This window comes from Perna viridis, chromosome 1 (assembly GCF_037379345.1).
Source record: "Perna viridis isolate PV_CMFRI_1.1 ecotype Kerala chromosome 1, ASM3737934v1, whole genome shotgun sequence".
Lineage (NCBI taxonomy): Eukaryota > Metazoa > Mollusca > Bivalvia > Mytilida > Mytilidae > Perna > Perna viridis.
The window spans coordinates 43148247-43168526 of NC_142445.1; the positions used below are offsets into that span (position 1 = coordinate 43148247).

The window sequence follows — 20280 nt, forward strand, 5'->3', positions numbered from 1 at the left end:
GTGTTGAAAAATCATAGGTTTTAATGATAAATGGATTAATTAGTTAAGGATAAATGATTTAGTTGGTAAAATAGCTTAGAAACGAGATATGTTTGTTTCAACTTAATTCAAAGGAAAAAGGTCATTGCAATATATATATATTTTAAAAAACAATCACGTGTAAAGTTCCCTGAGATTAAAATTAAAAGATACTAGATAAAATTTCTTATCGATTTTCTGTAATAATCGTAATATTGCAGTAATGGGCAAAGAGGGTTAACTCCTGTTTTAATTTTGGTACAAATCTAAAATGTTTCAAAATTTGCCATAGCACCGACACCAGAAACACTTAAACATTAATGTTTCATTCCTTGTATTATACATGGGGTTACAATAATGTAGCGTTTTTGACGTTATTAATTAGAATTAATCGGGGATGTATTTGGCTTCCTATTTCTGTATTTTTCATTTTTGAGTCTTGAACTTCCTTAGGCATTGGTTTAATGCTGCTTATGAGAGATTATTCATTGCACACATGAGCAGTATACCGACATTTGCAGTATATAAATGATTGTTATTTTTGTATCTGATTGTAAAATGAAATAAAACCAAATGAAATGGTGAAAAGTGTTCCAATTTTATCATATGTTCTTTACATATTTTAACACACTTACAATGGCATAAAATCTTACAATCGCGGCAAAAACTTAAATACAATGATGGTACGGGAAATTTTCTCCTAATCGGTGTCCCTTTAAATAATTGCTAACGACTTGTCATTTTTTCGGTTCAAAATTATGGGTATAGTTTTGATCCAGTGTGTGTGCCTTTTGCTCATTCGTGCATCAACTTCCAGTCTGTCGTGACGTCTGATTTGTGTTTAAGTGGTTTTTTTTTAATTTTCATTACACAAATCTTGAAAATGTTTTACGGAAATTGTTGATATGCAATTTCTGAATGACGGGTTTTCCTGTGTGTAATGTAATTTTCATTCTACAGTTTGAAATACATCCAACATGAAGACAACTGTCCGACTTTCCAGCCCTTTTCGCTGATCTAGCTGTCTATATAAGACAACAATGTCAGAAATAGAGCACATTCACAACATTTTATAGGAGATACAAATAGAAGACCACAAATACCTTGTACTGTTGAGTGTGGTAAACTGTTTTGATTAAGTCTTATGACCTTGTTTAACAGGAGTAGACCAAGGAAATAACAGCTTTGCGTAAGAATTCACCTATTGATATAGTAACAAAGGAGCTCTATGTCATTTAAATAGACACCTTCATTTAAGCAATTAAACAGCTGAATGTAGGAATTTTTTTCCTTCAAGGTATGATTTTTCAACCTACAGGATAAGAGATTTACACCTAGAGAAAAAAAAAACATGGTGGATATCAACTTCAACGGGAAAAGATTGGGATCCTCGTAACTTTGGAATGAAAGTGGAATAACATTAACTTAATTGACTTAATGGTGTGTATCATTTTTATATAATCTTTATTACTAGTGGACATGTTTATACCAAAATTTTACAAAGACTTGGAGTAACTTCTAATCAAATTTAATGAAATGACAATGACAACATACAAAAAGATTTTTGGTGGTGATACCGAAGGTGTCATGACTTATTTGCCTCTATAAAATATGATAACATGTGACATAATCTTTTCTTTTAAAGAACAATAACAATTAAATGGGGAAACAGAATATTTTATCCGAACACTAATTTCACCAGTACAAACGTAATCAAAGAAACCAAGGTTATAGCGGTAATCAAAAGAATGTAATCCAGGGACAAAGACCACACATGGAAAACAGACATACACAACAAAGAACATAAAGTAACGAAAATCGTACATGCAAAGTAACAAAAGCAAATGAGCAACTCGGACTCCACAGAAAACTGGGAGCATGGACTAGGTGCACCGGTAGGGTAAGAGTTTTTCTATTCCAAACCACTGCAGTAGTCACCTTCTGAAACTCTTTACAGTTAAATTTGTCCATGTGAATGAAAAATTGCCTACAGCAGTTTAACTGCAGGAGTGAAGGTGTATATTAAAATGACCACACACTTTAAGCTTCATCGATATCATTGGTATTTACCTTTTGTCAAACATCGCTTTGCTGGTGGTCGGTCCATTGCATTATGTATTGAAAATCATGTGTGAAATTGCAACGTTGGCGGAAATTGGTTGTGAGAAGTTGAAAGCGGCAAACAAACAGAAAACATAATTAAGTAAGAAAATATTATTTTTTCCATATCACCCTTATACACAATGTGCGAAAGTCTGTCGTTTGTTATTGTACCGCAACAATCACGATATCAAAAAAGATGTTCTATATCTGCTGTATGGCTGAGTATCTTATACATTAATTACGTATATAAATAACTTTTATTAATCAAGTAGAACTATCTTTCAATTTTGTTTAAAAAATATCGTATGAACTTCAAGTCCATTTTATTTAAATAACTCTACAACAATAAAGTTGAAAAAGATGGCACTTTCCGTATATCCGTTACTCTATTCATTTCGTGAGTTATAAAGCTAGGATATCGTTGCTTCTAGCAGATAATTTGACTGTCTTTTGGATATAAATCACTAAAATCCCTCAAAAATCTTTCGTAACACAGTTAGCCAATTAATTGCATGATATGAGTGCGCTGACTGTTCCTATACTTGGTTTAATTGTCGTTTTACTCAATACTGGTAGACCCGGTTTGCACTCATATGTAGTATTTGTAATACATGATGGACTAAGGGGTTTCTTAAAGCCCTTAATTATTATTTAGGGCTTCTAACGGACGATGTAAAGCATCAAAGCGTTTACAAAGTCCCAAGGCATATTCATACTTGTGAATGTGGGTCATGGTGTATTCGGGGAAATTAGTTGTGATGTGACCAAGTTCATTCATCAAATTCATTCGATGCATTATCACGTGATTTAATGTCGTTTGGTGACTTAATGATCCAATTTGTGATCTGCACGTGGTACAGCTTAAAGCATTCGCTGAATCTTTGATCCCGCAAAATACTTTTTTAATACAACCTGTAAAAAATAATGACTATCGCATTGTTGCGTGAAGTGAGCTGTGCAGACGCTGAAACAGACATCGTACCTTGCGATGAATGGAACCACTCAAAGATCGATTTGATATACGTTACAACAACAATCAAAGGATCCAATCGAATGTCGGGAATGTACCACTTCAATTTGATCACCGATTAACATCCAATCATATTAGTTAGTTTAATATAATGAGCTAATAATAGTCTACACAAAACTGTAAATAAATGACAAGGGACGTATTTAAGGGCAAGGGAAATACACAATCGCTGACCATATACATCATTTTCAACAAAATCAACGCAGACAACAGTTTGACAGACGTTATAGAATCTCGAGTTCGTAATCAAGACATTAACTTACGTTTGACCGGAAAGTGATTTGAAAAAAATTATCAAATAGTACTTTATTGAATAAAAAAAATATACTAATTTTAGTACTCCCGAAAATCACAAATGTTTCAATCCACATCCGAGTTTCTTATCCATATAAAACAATAACTTAATCATCTGGAGTAATACCTCCGCGAAGAATGGAACATCTAAAATTTATCGTTACTTGGTTTCGATAAAAAAAGAAAGAGAGAAAAAACACGCCTACTTTAGATACATTTTCAAATGTCCATATCACTAACCTTCCGCTGGAGAACTTAAAAAAATGCTAACGTTACTACTACGGTTGAACATAGCACTGTACATTTAAGCATCCTGTTGCCTTGTCGCATTCCCTAATCGTCATAAACCGTTATTTCGTTTGCCAAATAGTCTTTTTCAAGTTTGGCCTTATGACGTTAAAAACCTCTCTTGTAATAAAGTTTAAATTTTCAGGGAACAGTTTTCGGCAATGTTTATTTAAGGGCTGTAGCGAGATAACAAATGTAACCAATACTCATCTAAATAATAAAAAAAAATACCAACAAGAATTTCTCAGCTGAAGCGATGAATGGGACAGTTATCAACAATGACAAGATACCCTGTCTCCAAAGCTGTAAATCCATTTTCAGACACGCTGTTTGCGGTCTCTTGAGAGAAATCAACAAATAAGTCTGTATTTGATACACCATCTACAAAGATAAAATGGTTAATACCATTTATAGATACCATCAAATTGGATTTTTAATTAGTCTTCTTACTTCAACATATCTTTCACCAGCCTGACTACTACTGTGGCCGTAGTTTCTAAAAAAAGAGGGAATCATTGTTCTTAACTTGACATTAAAAAAGTGTGTTCCTTATTTTACCACGGTTGACAAAATTCAACCTAAGTTACGTTAGAATTTTGTTAAGTTTACCAGCAGAACGTTAATAATATGAATGTTTGAAAACGTATCCAAGTAATATGTGCCTTTTTTCTTTTTTTTTATATCGAAAATGATATAACGATAAGTTTCATTTTTCACAAAGATATTACGCCGAATGATTCAGTGATTGTTTTTTATATGAATTATAAACTCGACAGTGGATTGAAACATTTGTAATTTTTATGAGTACTAAAATTATTGATTTTGTTTATTCAACAAAGTATTATTTGTTGAAGGTTTTCTAAATAAAAAATCTTTTCCTAAACCTTTTTTTCTGTTTTAATTTGTTGTTTTTTTTTTGTGTTTTGTATTTTTTCGTTTGTATTTTCTTGTTGTGTTTGATTTGTTTGTTTGTTTTTGTCGTTTCCATAAGGTCAATTGAAATGCTATAATTTTTTTCATTGAATTTCTGACAAAATGTACCACCAAACCTCTTTCAAAACTTTTAACTTCTATACTCACAACTGTCAAAGAGGGTCTGTAGTCCTACTACAACACTTGTTACTTCCGTAGTGGTATTAATTCAATGTTGATCCTGAAAAATTCGAAAGATCTTTTGGAGACGATCAGTTCAAGACTATTATCTGAATACAATAGTGTTAAAACATATGATTTTTCAACACTGTGTATTCCCCATACTCAGTTAAAATCCCGACTTAAAACATTATACATCGTTGTTTTTCCAAAAAAGATGGTACACCTAGATACAAATATATAGTTCTCGATAGAGATTCCTCATACTTTGTAAGAAATAATTCCAAATCATCTTCTAATTATACAGAGGAAGATGTTTACAAAATGTTGAAATTTTTAATCGACAACATACTTGTCCAGTGTGATGGACGTGTATTTCAACATACGATCGGCATTCCAATGGGAACAAATTGTGCTCCTTTACTTGCTGACCTATTTCTTCACTCTTATGAGACAGACTTTATAGCTGATCTGATCCGAAAGAAAGAACATCGTTTAGCTAGATCCTGTAATCACAGTTTCCGCTATATAGATGACGTATTATCTTTAAACAATCCTAATTTCGGGGATTTGTTACATCGCATCTACCCGCAAAGAACTTGAGATAAAGGATACTAAAGACACTGTGAATTCAGCCTCATATCTTGACCTACACTTAGAAATCGATCGTAAAGGAAAACTATTGACCAAACTTTACAACAAACGTGATGACTTTTCATTCAGAATTATCAACTTTCCTTTCATCTGTGGCAACATCCCTTCAGCACCTGGATATGGAGTGTTCATATCACAACTCATACGTTATGCCAGAGCTTGCCGAAACTACGGAGACTTTCTGTATCGAGCTAGAACTCTAATAAATAGGCTTCTGGAACAGGGTTATGTTGCTACAAGATTGAAGTTATCACTACAGAAGTTTAATGGTCGTTATCGTCGTCATCATGAACTCGTGGATCGTTATGGTGTATCCATCTGCACCATAAAAACTTATTTATTCAACGGGTCATATTTTCCTTTCCTTGTTTGTCTACCCCGGACTTGACTTTTTATTAGCAACTCGGTGGGTGTTTCTAGAAAAGCAAAGGACGCTTACCCTACCGGTGCACCTGGTCCTCGCTCCCAGTTTTTAGTAGAGTCCGAGTTGCTCATTTGCTTTTGTTACTTTGTATGTATTATTTTAGTTACTTTATGTTCTTTGTTGTGTATGTCTGTTTTCCATGTCTGGTCTTCGTCCCTTTATTACATTCGTTTGATTAATGACATAACTTTGGTTCCCTTGATTACTCTTATCAAAAATTCTAACCAGTTCACATTTGCTAGGATTGAAAAAGGGACACCTTAATATTTTAATATTCCAATTTCAGAAAGGTCATGTACAGTATGTTAATCTCAACAAATCGTAAATGAATAACTTTCTTCTTTATTGTCCCCATTTTGACTTAGAACGACAGATTTTATTTTATTAGATTAACATTAAAATCAAAATTGTATTTAATAGTTACTTTTTCTATAAGAGTTTCTTCTACATGCATATTAAAGTTTTTCAAAAGTAGAAAAAACCTTTCGAATTTTTCATTGAGATTACTCCTACGATGTAGGTAATTAGAATTCCGTTACTCCGTACCCCCAAAGGATGGCACCAAGTAAGAAAGTAGCTTGCCAAACAAAATCCAGCACTGCTGAAGTACACTGAGATACCATATATATACTCATAGAATATATTTTATGTATTGGTCAAAAATGTGTATTAATGTTTCTTTCACAAATGTTTTGTTCTATTATTACAAGTGTGGACACACAGTGGTATTGCCCGAAGAGCAAATTTGAACATGCATAATTTTTGTCTTGAACATGTTTGCATTGTCTAGAAGACTTCTCCATTTATTGATATCAATAATTGAATTATGCACATGTTGATAAATATCCATTAACATGTGTTACCAAACATCTAAATAGGGAACAAATTCCACAATGGATTGCCATATGACAAGTTATATACATATTACAATGCTTCTTCCTTGGAAAAGTAATCAAGGGAACCAAGGTTATAGCGGTAATGAAAAAAAAATGTAACCCAGGGACAAAGACCACACATGGAAAACAGACATACACAACAAGGAACATAAAGTAACTAAAATAATACATACAAAGTAACAAAAGCAAATGAGCAACTCGGACTCAACTAAAAACTGGGAGCGAGGACCAGGTGCACCGGTAGGGTAAGCGTCCTCTGCTTTTCTAGAAACACCCACCGAGTTGCTCATAAAAAGTCAAGTCCGGGGTAGACAAACGAGGAAAGGAAAACTATGACCCGTTGAATAAATCAGTTTTCATGGTGCAGATGGATACTTACATGGATGTGTTGAACTTGCTTTGTTAAGTATTGGCCATTTCACTTTATATAGGTTAGTTTGATAAAATTCTGGACTCTCGTTTTTTTTTTTATGAAAATTAACAGAAACCTACAGTGTGGTATCTGTCAGTTACATGTATAGCCATAAACTCAAAATCAAATAAGAGCATTTCTTTAGTAGTTAGATTGATTGATTGTTGTGGTTTAACGCCCGAGCAGCAATATTTCAGCTATGTGTAGATGATGAACATGAAATGGATGACAAAATGAACATGAAATGATGATGAAATGAAAAAAAAGGATGGGACTCAAGGATAAAAGGGTAGACAAATTTTGATAGCCACTGAAAAAAGGAAGGGATGGGTAGGGTCGGGCAATTTAGCCTCATGTGGCAGAGCGCAAAGGTTCCTACTCCTATCGAATACCACAGCAGGGGTCTTTAACGTGCGAGGAGCGTGGCAATCTTTCCCAACACGGTGCACCACTATTGATTGCCGTCAGGTTTTCCGTATTATATCACATGTGACGAGATGACCAAGTCTGAACGTTCTGAACATATGGAAAGTGTAGACATTTAGACAACAAAATGTCGAAAGCCAGAGGTAGTGGAGAAGTAACCTTACCGTTTTACATAAGACTTCGTTATCTTCGGATTTGAAGCCAAAAATAAAGAGAGATAGAGTCCAGAAAAGAGAAAATACAAGACACATTTTATTTTTAATAGGAATTGTTCTCAATTCTTTAAGTATACAATAAGTCAAAAAAATGTGAGGAGCAGGCAATCCAAAGAAATCACTTCTAAAACTGTCATTATGATATTTAGCACACTACCCCATTTATAAAGACTTCTTGAATGAATTAATAAATGGGGAAAAATATCCACACACACCCGTAAACCACCATTTTTTGTTAGCTGATATTCTCCAAACTTGGCCGTAAGCGAATATTCGGAAAACGAACCAACATATTAGACCAATCTATATAAAATTCGTAACTTTCAAATGTGATTTGTGTGCAAATAAGTAACGGGGACACAAGGACAGATCTGTAACTTGTCGACGGGGAATATTCTTTCTCTTTGTTTTGTGAGTTGTCTTCACAGTGAAAGATAGGATCAGAAGCTTGAATCAAGAATTCAACCATTTTTGTAGACGACAATATAGATTAGAATGTATTTAGAAATGCGAAACATTATTTTTTTGCCATCCAGGAATAGACGTTGTTTTTTTCGTGTTCAACCTTTCAACAGCCTCATTGATAAATATTTTCATAAAAAACATATGCTTCAACATTTTCAGTGTTATTTTTTGAAAATTGCTTATTGCATGAAGTGTTGCTGACCACAGAATAATCAAGTATCTCAATTTTAGTTATTCCAATGGTTGTGGTCAACAAATCAACCAGAAATGATATCATTTCTACGAGTTACTCTAAAGCTGATGAGTTGTAGTTCTGTAGTCCACCAAAGAGTTTAATGCGAAGACTGTATCGAAGATTAGTGGTTTTCCGTAAAATCGGTGGGCAGTAACAATTAAAAAATTATTTTCTTGGATAACACGTGAAGCTTTTACACATACCCTGTAAGAGACAAAAAATGATAAGGTATAAAATGATCCCAATATCTCTGCTTTCACAAAATAAGAAGGTTTCTAAATATTTCAAAGTACCTAAAACACATCCATCACTGCTACCAAATACTTAATTTCTTTATTCCAACCAAAAACGGTCAAGTCAGTATTTTGTGTGAGAATTTTCCATATGATTTGGTTATTTTCTTGGACGGCTAGATATTTTGCAATATTATATAATGGGACGATATGATATGAACTAGTGCTGTGAAAAATTGCTGTTGTGATTGGTGACCCATTGTTGTTTTAATCTGATTGGTTTCTAAACGTCAAAGATTTGTGTGTAACCGATGGGTAATTTAATAAGCCTGCTGACGTTTTGTTGGATACTGCGCACAATTGTCATTGGCGTTTCTAGGACAAGATATCGTTAAGTAGGTTTTATCAGATGCACCCAGTAAGATATCTTCTGACATGCAAGATATTGATGGACCATTGAAGTTCAAATCTGGACAACAATCTCTCCTTCTTAGACACTAAATGTCACAGAAACAATCCGAACAAACAGTTCCATTTAATTCAAATTTGGTATGTTTCTAATATGAAGAAATAGACGAATCGCACAATTTAAAACCATACGTCAAAACATACTTTTCAATGGTTGATGTAATGTTTGTTAAATCTAAAAAGCAAAAAACTTCTGTGATGAACGAAAACAACATTAGCATTAGGTACTTACAGTTTCTCATATTTTCAGAAAAAAATATATTTATCTATAAGAAAAAAAGGAATAATATAGGAATAAATGACATGTTCTTTATGGCTTTTCATATCAGGTGAGCCCGCTGAAGTCACTATCTAAAATAATGTCTTTTTATCAGAAATTTGCGAAGAAGAAAAGACCCAGTGCTCGTTATCTGAAATTTGTAAAACAAAATGACACTCAACTGTATTTATTAAACTATTTATGGATGACCATTCATTGAGCATGACGAATTATGATCAGGGGTATTATAGTATAAGGGGAGAAACAGCCTTGTTTTTTGCTTTATTTTGAGTCAAGTATTTTACATTACTCCCTGACTGAGCGTAGTAAAGACAAAATTTGCCGTTCTAACTAAGACTAGTAATAACTATACATTTCATACTAATTTACATGATTTAGGATTTTAAGCAGTACATAGATATTTTACAAATATTTCTTAATGGTGACTGTCAATATTTTCTTATTTTCAAAGATGTTATTTCGGAATAGAATAGAATAAAAGTTTATTGTCAATTTGACGCCAATAATTCAGCAGAATACAAAACAAACATCAAAACAAACAGATAATATTAAAAGTTAAAAATTGCATTTTGTTATATGATGTTTTAATATAATATAGTGGTAAAAGCACAGACTCAGGCGTCGAATTCACAGAAAAATCGCAAGAGTAAAGTTGATCGTACGTTATGACGTAACAAACCTATTTTAGTGACCTAGCAATAATTCACATACATTATGTGCTATTAACAACTAGGTGTCTTCCAATAGTTCATTTGACCTCTTATCACATAAGCATGATATACAAGGTTACACATTTTCTTTGAATTCGTCCCCACATGACAAACATATTTTTCATGGTCGTTCATATATTTGAAATTTTCTACTTTTCATTTATTTTGCTTAGTAATTTTGTTCTTTCGGTTTTTAAAGCCTAATATTGAAGAAGAAAATGGATAGGAGCGGATCCAAACATTTTTTTTATCTTAATTGGTTAATTTCGATTCAGATGTTTTTTTTTATTTTGTAAAATAATTTGATCATGTCATTTCTACACTAATTGTGTAACAACATCTTTATTGAGAACTTGTGTAGTATATGAAAACAGTGTTAGGTATACAATCTTAAATACTACTATTTTCTATTGTATGTGTGCGTTTTGTTTTTGTTTTGGTTTATTTAGTATGGAGAGACTCTTTTCCATTGTTATTGGATGAACAGTTGTATTAATCTATCCATAACGGGTTAATGACGGTTACTCCAATGAATAACTGAGAAAGTTTGTTTTGGCAATAAATTCAAGACATTAAGATTCTTATTTGATTCAAATTTACCTCTAGTGGTTTTAAAACGACTGATTATTTTATTGGTTTGCTTTAAAACTGGTCTCATGATTACATCAAGATTAATCTCACAGTGTCTGTTCATTGATACTTGTCATGTCTATTGTTTAATTTGAACAGGCAAAAAAAAAAAAAAAAAAAAAAAAAAAAAAAAAAAATGCATCATAAATTCATATTTAACTTCTATATTTATCCATATCTTAACCTTTGTCAAGTTTGGAAGTATGCCCACAGCATGGCAAAAATTCCACAAATTCTTTTCTTTCAAATATGACCTGAAAAACAAAATTCAGTAAACAAGATTTACAATAGTGTACTATTATATTGTAGTAGGATTCCAGAGAAACATTATAGTATATACAATAAAGTGAAACTTGACTATTATTCACCACATAATGTTCATGATTAATCATTTGAATTCAATAAAAATACCTGTAAATTCAATGTAAACGTATCAAATGGAATCATGCCATATTTTAATTTGCAAAATTATCAGTAGTACTACATGATATGGCATTTAAATTTAAATTTAAATGTTTGAGCATCAAAAACATAAATTCAGAGATAAATGTCAATAATACAATTATAATAAATAACAAACACTAAGGCAGACAACTCAGTGCAGCTGAAGGCATTCATTGCAACTTCAAAAAGGAGGATAGTTTGTAAAAAATACATTGATCTTTACCAATAGTATTTAAAACGACCAAATTTTGTAGTAACACATTTATATATAAGTAACAAGTCATAAATATTGCAACGAAAGTGAAATAATACGAAGATATTCAATGATATTCAAAAATTTCTTTTCCGACAAAATTTGTCTTTAGAATTCTCCGTTACTCCTCATAATAACCAAATTTTCAACTGTATATTTCGTTAAAATACTTTATTGATAGATAGTTATAAACTGTAGGCACTTAAAATTTCCGTACTAAAAAATTAGCCTTTTTTTTATCTCGTTCTTCCTTACCTGAAGTAGCCGATCCGCCATATTGTTATCCTGGGTTGCACACTCCTGATTGTGACATGGTGCAGTCAAAATTAAGCAGGTGCGTCAGTTGATGAAGCGATGTGACAGTGCATGATTGGCATGTCACAAGATTAATTTGCTGACATCTTTTGTGTTATATTTCCAATGATTTCTTAAATAGTGAGCTGTTGATGATTTCGACAGTTCTCCTGAAGATCAAGTCACTCCTGTGCAGTGAAAATTTTAAAAATGATACTGCACTTCCTTAAACTTGAAATCCAAAGGATGATAAACACTGTTAGTTATCTGATGACTTTTTATGAAGTATGTTTTATTTTAAAATGGTACATTATAGCAACTAGCAACAGGACACCATTAACATCAGCTGCATAAGAGGATTTTGTTTCTTCAGCACGGCAGCACATAGCCTTAAATGTAAGAATGCAGCAAACATCCTTAGAAAAGCGCAGCATTGATTGATTTATATTATGTCAGGATAAATTGTTGTACAAGTACCGCATTTCATTTGTATTTGTTTACAATATTGTATACAGTAACGGTTACAGGTACAAATATGTTTATAACAACGTTCTAGTAAAACATAATTTCATTGGCCTAAAAAAGTGAATCCCTACGCAGATATTTGACGCACGGCGATGTCTATTTCAAACTGACCCGATAATTTCTTGTATGTAGTCAGTTTGACAATCCAAGATTTTTGTACAAATCACTGTTAAAATACAAGAGCATTAAACAAACCAACCTATAAATACATATTTAAACCTGTCCTTAAAATAAAACAAAATGAAACGAAAAAGGCAAATAAGACAAACAAACAGCAAGGTCTATAAAATGCATCGTTTAAAGTCATACCATGTAAACTTGGCATACAAATTTTACACAAAATACTGTACTTTTGTTATTTTGAAACAAAAAGTAAAAAATCTTATTGAATTTGCAATATCTTTAAGTCAGTCGAACAACTTTTAAAATTGAAAACTTCTGAATTTGAGTTATGCCATCCAAAGTCTTAAATAAATCGAAACCCGAAGACGTGAAAATCCTTGAAAACTGTATGGGTTGAGATTTGATAGATTTTCACAAATGTTTGTAAAAAAAAAAACCCAAAAAAGCAAAACATAACTCATAAAAGATACAATGTTTTTTTTAAAGACACACTTCAGTTAAACTAAATCAATCAAAAGAAACAAAAATGAGACTACTCATTCATATTATTTCAGTTTCCTCTGTATGGATAACATTTTTTGTACTGGATAATTCTTGACTTAGTGACTATTTTCGTTTCACTTACCAAAAGATTAAGATAAAAATTAAGGACATGGCAGACACACAGAAGTCTCTTATCTTGACCATCAACTCGAAATTCACACAAGAAGTGACTTATATTTACTTATGTTCTGTTAAGCAGAACAGTTTTGTTTGATAAATATTTGTTTAAATTGGTATCTAGTGAGTTGAGTAGTAGACAAGTGGAGTTGTATTTTTAGTAATGTGAATTCGTTAAGCTTGATCGAAAGACGTTGACCATAAAAATAAAACTCATTACCGCGCCTGACTAATCTGACACATTGAGTTTCAACTGCAATACATATTCCTCTTCTTTTTCATGACTCTGAACGAGTTGAACGGTGGGTGTCATGCAGATAGCATGAAAGCCTTGCCATTCCGGGGCACTTAACCTAGACGTTGCCATGAACCTTTTTTGCATTGTGTTATTCATACATTTTCTCTGGTTAGTGCTTGTATCGAAGTACATAAATTAGCACTATAACTTTAATTCAAAAAGTAAAATGTTTGTTAAAGTCATCGACTGGTCTGGCATTTATCTTAATCGGATGTCTGAAAACGATAAAACTTGCACAAATATGCAACCATGGGCATATGAAGAAAAGCAATTTAGCAATGCTTACCTTTTTTATATATAAAACTCGGAATGTGTTGCACATTTAGACTGATCACTAATAAAACTGCCGAAGCTTTTAGAAAAAAATGTGAAAGCTAATCTTTATTGTAAGCAGCACTTTTTTGTATTTCACCGTGTCATCGTCATTCTTATTAAATATGTAAATATCCTAGAGAGCCGAATACTTAAATAATTAATAATAAAAATATGTAATTATATTACAATGTTACACTCAAAACGATGGTTTCAGGGAATCATTAATTTTCATGAAACAATACAGTTTTACAAAGAGTAAAACATAGAAAAATGGTTTCTAAACCACGATACTCACTAAAACAATTCTCCATTATTTCTTTAAATGACGACAACAGTAACAGCAATTTAGGTATCTAAAGTAACTATAGAATTGAACACAAAAGGGATCTTTAATTTATTTTGAAATAGATAGAAAGGATAAGTCAACAATAGAGATAAAATAAAAAGTTGCAAGAAACTTTTTTTCAGATGTTCTAAAGAGGGTCATTTTATGAAAATTACCGAGAAAACTGGAAAAATCGGAGTCATTTATATGACGCTTGAAAATTTATTGTTTTCTTACTGATTGTTCCTCTTTCTCTGGTAGACAAAAGGTCCCTAAGGGTATTCACATATCACCAAGCAAGTTTTCAGGCTTCCCTGACCACGAACTATATATTATATATTATAACCGAAATTTACCGTTGCACAGAAACCAAAACCTCTAAAACTATAATGATACATTCTTTGTATTAGAGCTAGCGCTACAATAATGAGGCTTCTTTGACATTAACTGGTAGAACTTATCTGAAACGGACTCGGCTTCTTATTTCGGTATTTTTCTTTTTTGAATCTCCAAATTCCTATGAAAATAATTCTAATCCTGCTGATAAGAGGTTAACTATTGAGCACATGTACATGATACCAAAATGGCAATAGATAACTGACTTCAATTATCAAACAAAATAAAACCAAAGGAAGTGGTCGACAGTGTTCCAATTTTCTGGTTTTCTTTTCGTTTGAGATAATCCTTGTCTCCATGTCTCATATTCTTATATGTTGGCATAAAATCTTACAAATCTATCGCAGCAAACAGAAAATTAAGTACAAAGCTCAAGTCAACATGTCCATATTGTAGAAAGTTAAATCCGGCTAGGGAATACCATTTCATCTTTGGTGAAAAATATTTGTATTTTGTTTCAATTTCTCTTGGGATACAGTTTCGATACTAAAGAAATATTTTTCATATATTCTTTTCTTTGTCATGTTCACAATGTGCTTAAATTGTTTTCTTTAATAACTCCCCATTTGAACCACTTTAGTTTTGTAATAAGTTATTCTTTTTGTTCTTTTCTCACAATTTGTAACATATCTCCAGACCGCCTTTTTTAATTTTAAGAGTTTTTTCCTTATTCTTGTATCTTACTATATTCGTCACCTGGTTTATTATTTTGTTCATCTCTGAACTATGTGATAAAACTTAAAATGTTTCTTTTACTTTTGTCTTGTGGTTTCCCATAACTAGTAGCCACGTGCCGTCCAGGTGTCAAAAGAATAGGCCTGCAGCAGCGCTAAGCTTGTCGTAAAAGGCAACTATATAGTACTCAGAAACCTAGCCAGGGGCTAGGCGCTCTGCTCACATAGCAACTGGGCTGTATGCCCCAGGTGGTGGAATGGGGTACTCCTGGCGTGTTAAATGCTAGGGCTGTCAGGCTATAATACGGAAAACCTGACTGCAAACCACAGTGGTACTCCGTGATGGGAAAGATGCCACGTTCCTCGAACGTTAAAGAACCCTGCTGTGGTATTCGATAGGAGTAGGAACCTTCGTGCTCCACCACAGGAGGCTAAATTGTCCGACCCTACCCATCCCTCCCTTTTTCTTGTGGCAATCAAAATTTGTTGACCCTATTATCCTTGTGTCCCATCCCTTTCTTCATTTCATCATCATCATTTCATGTTCATTTTTATCCCATTTCATGTTCATCGCCTGAATATAGCTGAAATATTGCTGCTCGGGCGTTAAACTCCAACAATCAATCAATCAACCCATAACTAGTAAGGGGCATTTCGCTCTCGTGAGTGTCATTTTGTTCGTTTCTAACCTATGGATATAAGTAATACCATATGTGTTAGTATTGGCACTCTCACGCATCAACTTCCTGTTTGACGTGATTTTTGTATGTAGGGTTTCGTTTTTTATTACTCAAATCTTTCAAATGCTTCAATGGAAGTGTTTGACCTTGATATCCAGCTCCTTGTGATGAATTTTATTGTGTGTTTTGTAATTTTAATTCTACAGTTTGGCAGGTTTTTATAATGAAGATAATTGTCCAACCTGCAATTGCGTTTGGCTGGTCTAACCGGCTTAAAAGTCACCAACGATAGAATTGAATATGCAGATGTTTTGAAAAAGCAAATAATTGACAAAATATTCAAATAAAAATAACATAAGAAAACGCATACCTTGCTATGCTGGGCATGGTAAGCAAGTGATACCTTTAGTACAAAAAGACCATATAAACATCGTTTTGCCGGGGTATGGTCCGTTGCAGCATGTTAGGAAGATTATACGTAAAATTGCTACATTACTAAATGTTAAGCTCATGGTCCGCCTGATCGGGTTTCAGTTTTGGGTAGACAAAGTAAACGTCATTTAGAAATACAAGTATCAATGTCGCCATAAGTCCCATACAGCATGTACAAACGTCTAAGTCGTATGTTATAGTACCGCAACAATGACGCCAACCAGAAAAGCTATTACAAATTTCTTATACAGTTATGACTTAAATAACTTATACAAATCAAGTAGAACTGTCTTTAAATTTTGAGATGGAAACTATTTATTTAAATAATTGCTAATACCAAATGCCATATATCCTCAGTCTAAATTTTGAACACATTGATAACGTCCAGAAGGAGTTACGATCCAATAACTGTTGCTTTTGAAATATAGATAATATTTGCAGTTGAAATATGTGATAAAAGATTTTATGCACTTTATATCAATTCCAATTCATTAATGTGGCTAATATAATTCTAGTTTATTTCCTTAGCTTTGTTTTTTGATTTTTTGTGATGTTAGTTGTTATTTTTATTCAAGTTTTTTTCTTGACTTTCGAATCATACATAAAAACTTTTATTTATATATATATATTTTATATGTTTAACACAAGCGTCCATTACAGCATCGAGAGAAGGCAGGGTTATATGCATGACCTCCACAACAAGAACGTCCACCTGGAGAGCTAAGAACTCCATTGCAGCATGTGCTGAAGGCTGGGTTGTAGGTTCGTGTTCCACAGCAAGAACGTCCACCAGGAGAGTTTATAATTCCATTGCAACAAGTGCTGAAGGCTGGGTTGTAGGTTCGTGTTCCACAACAAGAACGTCCACCCGGAGAGCTTAGAACTCCATTGCAGCATGTACTGAAGGCAGGGTTGTAGGTTTGTGTTTCACAGCAAGAACGTCCACTAGGAGAGCTGAGAACTCCATTGCAGCATGTGCTGAAGGCTGGGTTGTAGGTTCGTGTTCCACAGCAAGAACGTCCACCAGGAGAGTTTATAATTCCATTGCAACAAGTGCTGAAGGCTGGGTTATAGGTTCGTGTTCCACAACAAGAACGTCCACCAGGAGAGCTTAGAACTCCATTACAGCATGTACTGAAGGCTGGATTAAATGTTCTAAAGCCACAGACTAAAAGCAACGAAAGTAAAAACATTTTTTAAAACACAAATACCGACATACTATAAAAAAATACAAAAAAATAAAAAGGGTTGTGATCACGCCAAAGTACTTGAATCCCGCTGCATTTTTGCGCTTGTCAAAAGTAAAAAATTTACGGCCTCTGTATTTTTTGTTTCGTTTTCACGTTTAGTTTTCGCTTACGTAGTACGCTGTGCCTCTGTATGATGTTGGTTTGGAACCAGCTGCAGCATTGAAGACCCATGGTTGGCTTCGAGCTTATATTTTTCATCACGGTGGGGATGTTGCCACTTTTACCTATTCTCCATATCCATTCTCATTACATAGAGTCGGTTATTCTACTTAAGAGAAATATAACGTGCATATTATTGATATGAAATTAAAAAACACATCTTCATGCTTCCAATTATTACAGTGGCACTTACTGGTTATATTCGACGAAAAATATATACCTTTTACAGCAAATGTAGAATATAGACATATAAATCCTTGTAATGAATCAAACGTTTCAACGTACTACATAGAATTCATAAAGATTGTCTTGCTTTCACTCTATTGGAATTGTGCAGGTTTAAGGTTCATCATTACTTTTGGACAAATATGGCCCCATTTTCACCACTTATTCAACCTTGACTACAGACAAACATATGTATCTAGAAGAATTTTAAGGCAAAGCATCCCCTAAATATGAGAAAGTTGCAATCATGATATGTAAAATTATATCAAAAACTTTTGCTGTTTTAGTTCAGTTCTGCTGAGAGGCCAAAAATAAATTAAAGTTTTGAGATTTTCCCTATGTACTCAAGGTAAACTGTATTCACATTGACATGCTAGTAAATAAAAGGACAATAGCCACCTTTACACAATAGGTGATTTAAACTGTGTAAATGAGTGAACCATATGAAATGAATCTCAGGTGTTTGTTTAATTTTGCACTCTGTGCAGAATTTAAAAGAATAACCCTGCAAAAGTCACGTCAATTTTTTTTTATTTAATTTCACATAAACTTGATGCAACTTTTTCATACATTTTTTTTTATACATTCAAATTTTTCTAGATACACAGGTTTGTCTGTAGTAAGAGGGAAATAATTTGTGAAATTGATACCATATTTTTCGACAGGTAATGATGAACCCTTATATTCTGAAGTGTCCCTAATCTCTTCTTCTGTGGAATAATTGTGACGGGGATTTTCATGTTGTTGTACCAAGATATTTATAATTTTGAGACCTTATCTACTAGATGCAAAATGAGGTTAAATAATTCGTCTGAAGAATCTTTATTAAAAGTAAACTAGACCCGATTAGTTATAAAAATAATTTCATCTAAACTTTTCATGGTTACCAGCAGTTTTATGAACACCACAATGGATCTTATATGTATATATATATATAACAATGAAAGACGATAATGATCAATTCAATAACAGAAGCCATGCTGACACACTAAAAGAAAGACCACACATCAACTGTGAAAAAAAACATGCATAAACAACATAGTTTTGAATAAGTATCTTTAAATATAGTTTATCAAAATAAACTATAAATAGATTCTACATTAAAATATAACTTACCACTGTATCTCCCCGAAACATTAATAGGCAGACAGTTAATTGTAGTCAGGAACACAATCCACAAAAACATTGTCAGTGTCGGTTTTTCGAGTTTTAGTACAAATGTATAAAGATTTCTTAAAAGGTTCGAATTAATTTTCAAATTAATGTCCTTCAACACTTCCTTCAAAAACATCAAGATAATAAAAGTGGTTGTTATCCTATGATTTCCTTTCTCATGACACATCCATGTACAAGTTTATATCCGCTTTATGTTTTAGTCGACATGAAAAGGAATTATCTCATAATACAAATGCGCAGTAACAGACGGTTGTGTCGAACTTTTATTTAGATCTACGGAAATTATATAACGATAATAGGTATGGTGTATGTGTCAAAGAGACAACAATCCCCAGCGGAATGAAAATGCCAGCCCTAAGCCATCCATTGGTTTCCTAATGAACGACGAGGAAACCCTTATACGACAGGGGAAGCTGCTGCTGGACCCAAAAGATACAGCGAAAGAGTTGCCCCTTCATTCCATGTGGGGTTGAGAATCACCGTACATCAAAAGTCATACAATAAGAACACAACCCATGTCATGGCAAAAACTGCATTTAAATATAATGTTTTAATTTCTATGACCCTACGAGCGAATCAACAGTTTAGTTAACTACTTGGGTGATTATCGAGCTTTCTGTGCTTTGTGTAAAAAATTAACGTAAAACAAAGGTTGAGAGATGCCTGCACGTATTAATCCTTTACAAATACATCTGTATCTGAGAATGTGTTCATTGTATCGTTTGAAAACATTGTGAGTGTTTTTACGAGCTTGTCATATCGAAAACCTTAAAGTAGTAATTTCTCGGTTATATAAAGATTCATTTTTGTTAAAATCCCAAACCTTGTTCCAAATACGAGCAAATCGAACACATTGTGATATGTTAACACAATGTGATGGTGACAAGGATACATCACCATCTAAAAACGGATAGTTGACAATAGGGAATGAAAAAATCTTCCCTTTTATCTTTTATTTAGTATTAAGTTTATCATTATCGATATCAATACTAAGATCCAGAAACGAGCATTCTTTCTTAGCATTATTTGCTTTATTCAAAGACAGGATATATATCTTTAGTATTAATATTGAAGTCGTAATTGTTTAGAGCCAAAATGTCGTCCAAACATCGTCGTGTTATCATATTTTTTTGCCAAATGTTGTTTGGAAGGGTTTTTAATTATTCTAGTCATTAATT

General features: G+C 33.0%; 1 protein-coding gene and 1 long non-coding RNA gene across 2 annotated transcripts; both read right to left on the reverse strand.

Moving 5' to 3' along the window:
* Positions 1-7983: 7983 nt before the first annotated feature.
* On the reverse strand, positions 7984-12329 carry LOC148628867 (uncharacterized). The gene is made up of 4 exons (XR_015919351.1): positions 11826-12329; positions 11058-11127; positions 9486-9519; positions 7984-8756 (listed from the first exon to the last, which is right to left on the reverse strand). It is a non-coding gene; the product is annotated as an uncharacterized LOC148628867 (long non-coding RNA).
* A 4558-nt stretch (positions 12330-16887) lies between these two features.
* On the reverse strand, positions 16888-19302 carry LOC148628868 (uncharacterized). Its single transcript, XM_088596045.1, has 2 exons — positions 19043-19302; positions 16888-17460 (listed from the first exon to the last, which is right to left on the reverse strand). Exons 1-2 carry the CDS (start codon positions 19266-19268, stop codon positions 16931-16933), a joined length of 756 nt encoding a protein of 251 aa, XP_088452171.1. The 5' UTR covers positions 19269-19302; the 3' UTR covers positions 16888-16930.
* Between the last annotated feature and the right edge of the window lie 978 nt (positions 19303-20280).

Coding starts and splice junctions, on each gene's coding strand:
- LOC148628868 (XM_088596045.1), bottom strand. CDS start 19,268: ATGTGTCATGAGAAAGGAAATCATAGGATAACAACCACTTTTATTATC. Junction 17,461..19,042: donor TGTTTCGGGGAGATACAGTG/GTAAGTTATATT, acceptor CGTTGCTTTTAG/TCTGTGGCTTTAGAACATTT.